Source organism: Mytilus trossulus, unplaced genomic scaffold, assembly GCF_036588685.1.
Source record: "Mytilus trossulus isolate FHL-02 unplaced genomic scaffold, PNRI_Mtr1.1.1.hap1 h1tg000234l__unscaffolded, whole genome shotgun sequence".
Taxonomy (NCBI): Eukaryota; Metazoa; Mollusca; class Bivalvia; order Mytilida; family Mytilidae; genus Mytilus; species Mytilus trossulus.
Window position 1 is genome coordinate 2,984,211 of NW_026963315.1, and position 8,014 is coordinate 2,992,224.

At 31.7% G+C, this 8,014-nt stretch overlaps 1 protein-coding gene across 1 annotated transcript; it reads right to left on the reverse strand.

The window, feature by feature from the left end:
• Positions 1–5,337: 5,337 nt before the first annotated feature.
• LOC134701310 (E3 ubiquitin-protein ligase TRIM22-like) lies at positions 5,338–7,189 on the reverse strand. Its single transcript, XM_063562445.1, has one exon. It carries the CDS (start codon positions 7,181–7,183, stop codon positions 5,504–5,506), a length of 1,680 nt encoding a protein of 559 aa, XP_063418515.1. The 5' UTR covers positions 7,184–7,189; the 3' UTR covers positions 5,338–5,503.
• Positions 7,190–8,014: the final 825 nt, after the last annotated feature.

The following is an 8,014-nucleotide window of genomic DNA, read 5'->3' on the forward strand; positions in this document are numbered from 1 at the left end:
CATCACCAAACGGTCATGTTATGACTTACTTAATTGTATATGAATGGTGATAACAAAATATTTCCAATTTACTTTTGTAATGTTCTTCTTGACATTGTGTTTCTTGGAGTAGTTTAACTATTTTTTTTAATGTGTAAAATTATTGATCCCCCCTCTTAGAAATTAGAAAAAAATTAAACCACCTATTCCAAATACAGAAAAAAAATCGATCCAACCTCATTTGACCGCCACCTCCCACTTGCCTAGATAAAAAATGGTCAGTCCCATTTTGTAAATTAGAATTTTGAGATGATTTCATTTGAAACACGGATGTTAGGAACAGCGACAGTAAATGGTAACACCCTCAAACGTGTACTGTTATCTACAGATTTGACTACCATGTCTACCAAAAGAAAACCAAAATCAATCAAAAAGTAAAAATATAAGGTGCAAAGGTGTATTGCATGTATTTTGTAATTAAGAAACTGAAAGTTTCAAAACTTTTGTCAATCAGTTTAGGAACAGCTACTGATTAAAATGTAGGACCTAAGGACAAACTGACGCATGCCCTAAAGGTTCAACGTGCTACCAGTGAATACTCGACGCCATTTTAGAAAGCGGGTAAAATAGTTAAGAAACTGTAATGTCAGCAGAATTGTCAAGGATGTGTACATTATAAATGCCAAAATGCCTCACATCCCGGACAACACAACAATCATGAAAACAATCTACGTCCATACATTTGTAAATCAGTCGACCAAATCACTATTTAAACAAATGCGCGACATATTGATAATTATAAAATCTTTCATACAAGTAAGTTAATTATAATACAAACTTTCCCAACATTACTTTCTTTTTTAAAATAAAACATATTACTATAAGTAAAATGGCCAGTTATAGTATTATATTTACAGGTGTAATGCATTCTTAATAAGAAGTTAAAATTTACCTTCTATTCTGTTGCAACCAATTGCATTTATATTTGTTCAACCGACACAGTTCTTTATCTTGTTTATTGACACGCACTTCGTTAAAGGTACAGTGAATTGATATGAATAAGATTTTAACGCGCGATATTTTGAATGTTTAAAAGTGTTGGTTTACTGCTACTGATTTTTTTTGTCGATAGAAACTTTTATTCTATTACTGTCGTTCTGGGCAATGACTTAACCTTCTATTCAATTTTAAAAGATGTACACATCTCCTGGTTTATATAAACATTTTATCAAATGAAACCTCTGTGATGACCAAATCACAAAATGTTTTCGCCCAACTTATATTCCGACTACGTTTCAAGTTTGGATCATAAAATTGAGTCTTGAGGTAGGTGCTGTTCCACAAAAAAAAGTAAAATCACAAAAATACTAAACTCCGAGGAAAATTCAATCGAAAGTCTATTTAATTGCATGATTGGCATAATTATTATTGAATAAAATAGTTTTGTCATTCATAGTATGTCAAGATCCTTAGGACTGAGTTTGAGAGCGAAAGTCAGATTTTTCCCGAGGCGCAACCAATGCCCAAAGGAATAGCCAAATATCAGTAAAGGTTTTATTATATCGAAAAATACCACATTCAATACATGGCGGGAATAGATCAACTATTCTAATATGAAAAGTAGAAACCCAGTCATACACTTGGGGTCATAGAGTTTATTTCTTATTAAAATTATTATACATTTGTTAAAGTAAAATATATCGAAATCTCGAAGAAGTTCGTCGCCTAATGCATGTTATATTTCAAACGAAATTGATCTAAACTACTTTGTATTTCACTAAATAAGAACTAAACAATGATGATCACGATTTCAAGATAATAGATTAAAACAATTTAAAATCATTAAAAGGAATTGTTAAGACGGGAGAGTATTACATATTTTATGAAAATTGCTCCCCTGTGTAAATTTTTAGATTAAGTTTACTACATATCTTGTATTTTTCAGATAATATAAAATCAAATAGCAGGATAGTTGTTTCAAAAAAAATGCATCTAGCTTATAAACAATTCGTGATTGGTACATTTCCGATAAAAAAAAAAAGGACGATGAAGGTAAGTCAAAAAAGCGATCTAGCAGCTTTGTAATAAATTGAATTTCAGTGTAATGCATGTAACATGCTTTTATCATATACATGTAAAAAGCGCATACATAAATAATATGATGTTCATTTCTTTTCATAATTCTATTCATAAAACAAATGAGAGATAGCCGTCAAATAACTTATTCTTCAGCGGCAATTGATTATACATCCGACGTACATATTTTGATATGCCTTCTAAAAAGTCAGATAACAAGAAATTTCAAAGCGGAAAGCCCCATATCAAATGACAAAATAAAAGATCAAATACATCAAACAAATGCAAAACAACTTTCATACTCCTTACTTGGTACACATATTTCCCTATGTAGAAATTGGTAGATTAAAAATATTTTTTAATTGTTGGTTAAACCTCTTACTTGAATGACTGTTGCATTCAATTCCATTTAATTTGCAACAATATGTGACCAAAATAAACAGTCATGATAGGTACAAATGTCAACAAAAGGGGAACAGCAGCAATGTTTCCACTGGCGGTCAAAAAAATAACTGTGGCGATTAAAATTCGTCTTTTGGCGAAACAAATATATATTAAACGATTTATTTTCCTCCATCTTTTTTATTTACTTTTTCGGGTTTCCCTGACTTTACCTGATTAGACAATAATCGGAATTCATTTTGAACTCGTTAAGATTTTCACAGAAAATCAATAATCAGCTGATTGCATTTCAAAGCTATCGATAACAAAGGACTAATCAATAATTGTATTATTTGACAAAATGATATGGTTAAATGGCGTCCATCATATGTCACATCCAGAATTCATTAACTACTGTGCGAATCACTTGTTCGAAGCAAACTTTTGACGTCCCTTCTCCTTATTTTAATGATAGTTCAGAAAAGAAAAACTCTTGTTATGACGATAAAAATTTAAAAGCATTATTAAATTTAATAATTAAAAGTAAGTGGCCCCTCTTTTAGAAAAGTTGTTCAAAATATAATGGAGTTTCCCCTTTTAAGTTAAAAAATACCTTCTTTTTAAAAGTAAATGATTTCGTGATTATTCACTACAATGCAGACTTTAAGATAAGTTTGAGAGAATAATCAGACAAAACAATCGGGAAAAATTATCTTATTTAGGGATAAGGGTAGATAAAAGGTAAATTTCTGACGAAAAATATATTTATTTTACTTGGCCAAAAAAAATGATAAATGGCGAAAAATATATTGTTTGGCAAAAGAGTTGGTAAAATAAAAAAGTAGCTCAGGGAAACCTAGTACAGCAGTCAACATTGTGTTATTATTTTAATAACTATAATCTTATATCTATAAAAAGAAAAAAAAATATAAAAAAAATACTTAAATGGCGTATAGACAATGAAAGACAAAAATACGAAAAATGAATATTGCACAATAACAATTATGGCAAAACCAGTAGTACCGAGTCTATTACACGTTATTAAGATGATAATAAACGTCACTACTGGAATCTGTACTTCACGACCATTATGCATTATTTGTGAAGATTGTAAGAATATGTAGGTCTTGGAACTTCTTTAAGGAAAGTACATGACAATCTTTGAAATAATTCCGGTTCATCAACTTTCTGCTCATAATCTGGTGACGTTTTATAAAGTTTGACTGATAATATAATTATATTCATGTTATATGGGTAGGTTTCAATATTACTGTATTTCATAAACCCGAGGAGAATGTATCATATTGAGCGCAAATTTAACTTTTGAAATATTTACCAAGGTACTCGTGAAAATTATTGAAAATAAAAAGGTAGACTATATAAGTCTTTATGCACCTAAATCCAACACAAACAAAACGTCAGTCTCATTTTCATAAAATAAAAAATGTTTTTCACCGAAACAGCATCTAAATTGTTTTTTAAAATATGCACACTTTACCTGTTAATTCTTGCTGAAACCTAAGGTGTTATTCAGACCAAGTGAACTACAAAAAAATTATTTCAGGACTAAATGCAACAAGTGTATATGAAATCTTTCAATACCCTAAGCCGCCCAGGTATATGAAAGCTGTGATTAATCAAATACAATGCTTCTGTCGTTTACCTGTAACTAAAAATAGTGACAGAGAGAGAAAAATAACTGATTTTCAACAACCAAATAGTATAATCACAAAAATACTGAACTTCAAGAAACAATTCTAAACGGAAAGTCCCTTATCAAATGACAAAATCAAAAGCTCAAAAACATCAATCGAATGAATAATAACTGTTGTTGAGGCATGGTAGATTGAACTTGGCTTAATATCTAGCGACCTAACGGCTAAAATATATGGAGAGGTTGAACTTGTTTTTCTGATCTCCGCCAACCCGTTTTGAAAATGTTTTATATATCATCCTCGTTGTCATTTTGTATTAAGAAGTAAAAATTCTTATGTGTTGAAGTTGGTCGATGTATCTGTCTATGCATTTGCCATGAAAAAGAGAATTATTGACAATTTACTGTGCAAATTGCACATATACACGGCCATATTTCTTCATTTCCTCGCCAACGGTCATGTGAGGAAATAGTAGTATATATATCGACTTTTTTCAATGGAAATTTCACATTGTTTCTGAAAATAATGCAATAATTTAAGGATAGTTACATGAATAATTCAAACTATTATTATTTTATACTGCCAGACTGTTATTGACCCATTGTTTTTGTGTATTATGAATTTTATCTATTTCGTAGATGCATATGCAAGGTATAATCACCAATTAACATAACTGTTGTTGATACGGTAAGATAAATTGATGATAATTATCAGGATAATCAGTAGTTAAATAGGACTGGGTTGAAATGTACGTTAACCGTATTCTTTTTCAAGAGCACATATCATTTTTAAAATTAAAATCTGAAAAGAGATCAGTGGTTAACACATTTGTTTGGAAATACTCGAGTATTGAATGCATGACTGTTTTAACTATGAATCGAAAATTCACACAGATCTTATGCTTCAATTTGTCAGTAACTATAGTTTTCGTGATATGCATTTTTATCAGATTCAAGTTTTGGATGTACGTATTGTTTGGAGACTCAGTTATATATCAAGCTTGCTAACACGTCAAAATATTTACCAACGGTAAATTATATATAATTTATGTTATGGTCGTGAATGTTTCAAGTATTCTACCTTTATTTATACGGGTTTAGAAATGTCAAAAATTTGTTTGAAAAAATAGAAATTGCAGTTACTTATTTAATTTTACAAATAGAAAAATGTGGAAAAATCATATAATGGATGAAAATTATAAAAAGCAGGTAACAAATTTAAAAAACACTTTACCAATTATAAATTTCATAAATATAACGGATGTTTCCTTCCTTACACATTCCAACGTAAATAAAATTTAAAAAAGGACTTTGCTATCAAGTGAAATTATAATCTTTAAGTGCAGACATTTAGTTTGCAAAATATCAATTGTGTGAAACGACAAAATCAATATCATTTAAACATTACAGTTGCTAAACGACATTGTACAAGGCAACATTTCCTCCTGCGTTGCATATGAGTAAGGTTCTTTTGTCTGTATCAAAGTCCACAGCTGTTGGTCGATTAAGTCCATCTGATTCTGTTAGTAATGTTTTACTGTATTTCCCATCATGTTGTACAATTGTTAGACTCTTGGAAACACTATCTGCAACGTAAACATTATGGTATGAGTCTGATGTTATATCATAGGGAAATTTTATAGAGTCACATTCAAATTTCCATAATTCTTCCCCGTTCAAACGACAGCAGTGAACTTGTTTCGTGTTGTAATTTGCGTAAAATATCTTTTGTCGGCTCGTTTTGACACAACTTAGACCTTCAGATGTTATTTTTAATGTTTCTATTTGTTTTCCGGATAGATCCATGACTTGTATTTTATCTTTTCCATATACTACGTAAAGTAGCCCATCCTCCTGAGATACCTTCAAGCAACTATATTGGAGACTGATTTTTTTTTCAACGTTGAAAGTCTTGCGATTTATTATTTCTATGTATGATGCGTTCTCGTACGTCACAACAATACGATCAAGATCTAGCACCGCAATATCGCATGGCGGGTCAGATACTGGGATGTCACGGATATGTTCACCTGCGTCACTGTATTCTATTAATTGATTATCTTTCGTGGCATTCGCCATCAATAAATTACCATTAGGCAAAATGACGCAACCTGCAACATTCAATGTATTGGTACTCGTAATTTGAAATGATTTATGTAGCTGGAGCTTTGTCTTAGATATGTCTCTTGTCGTTGGAACGTTGATCTCAATTTGAGCTTGATCAAGTTTTGGGTCCCTGAATTCAAGGTTGGTGGCGGATTCTGAAACAAATATTTTACCAAACTCTTCAACTTCGTTGGATAATTTTTCGATTAGGCCATCAATAGTTATTTTTAATGTAAAGTCCTTTGTGACACTTATTTCGTTCTTGATGGATTCGACCTCGCTTCCGACCTGCTTATTGACCTGACGCATTCCAAGAAATACTTGTATGTCAGAGGAAAACTGTTTCGTATGAATTGATTGTTCCCTTAACTTAGTTAGCATTTCTTCAGTTGATTTTAGCTTCTGAAGTATTTTCATATATTTTGATTTACATGTCTGAGATGTTGATCTTAGTTCGTGCAACAATTTTTCTTGTAGCTTGTCTAGTTGGCCGTTTATTTTTGCTCTAGTATCAAGAACCATTGTTTTGACTTCCAGTTCTTGTTTTTCGATTTCCTTTGTAGCAGATTCACGATTCCTGATGCATTGTTTCACGTTCCGCAAAGTTCCCTCAATTGTCTCTTCTAGGTCCGATAATCCAGAGGATTGTCTTAAATTTGCAGAGTTAACACTTATTGGTATAACATCAAAACATGCTTTGTGTTTTGATGGGACACACACAACACAGAGGACTTCGTCGTGACTTTTACAGAACCACTCCAGGTTTTCCCCATGATGCTCACAGATTTGGGAGATAGAAACATTTTCAATCTTACTGTAATCTTCTATTGAAATAACCCGATGATTTCTAGAGGATTTGCTTCTTCTGTGGACGTGTTCACAATCTTCACATAATCCTTCTTCACAACTAGTGCACCATCTCCAAGCATTCTTAGTGACGTCATCAACGCTACATGGACCACAGGGTATGTGTTTGCCTGTAGCCATTCGGACTCCCTGAAAACAACATGAAAGAAAATTTAACTTTTGAATTTTTTTATATATATCTTGGTTTTTCATTTATTTGAAGGCACTCCTCCACTCCTCAAAATCCAATTTTGAAAATACGTTATTGAAATGTACTGGTTATCAAGTTGTTTGTATACAAGTATTTGTATTATAAAATATCAGCTGCGAGTCACAATTCGAAGATTTTATAGAGTGAGCCTTATATTAAGTTTAGCAGCCGATATTACAACATAACTATGAATAGTATCTGGTCAATGTAAAAATATTTGCATGCCAGAAACAAGTGTTTTCTTTGTTTGACTATTATTAAAATTTTGATGATTACATGATAAGTTTGGGCCATAATAATCAACGTATGTTCAATCATTTTTGACGTCGATGATCATTCCAGATCTAATTTGTAATCTGTAGTTTTGAAAAGTATTGAGGAGAGTTATATAGACAGTGAAAACACCGATAAATGCCGGAGCACCTGAGATCCCCCCCCCCTAGTTTGTGATGGGGTTCGTGTTGATTATTCATTAATTTCTATGTTGTGTCATGTGTACTATTGTAAGTTTAATTTGTTTGTCTTTTTTAGTTGTAGCCATGGCGTTGTAAGTTTATTTTCGATTATGAGTTTGACTGTCCCTCTTGTATCTTTCGTCCCTCTTCTATATCGAATATTCTTCAAATTGGAACAAATTTTCACTTTTTAAGGACGTAAACTATTAGTGGCTATCGGTAAATCCATGAAAGTCCTGAAAGTTTCTAAAAACCAAATACTCGACAAAACATGTAATTGATGGTTGTTTCAGTTTAGAACGATTT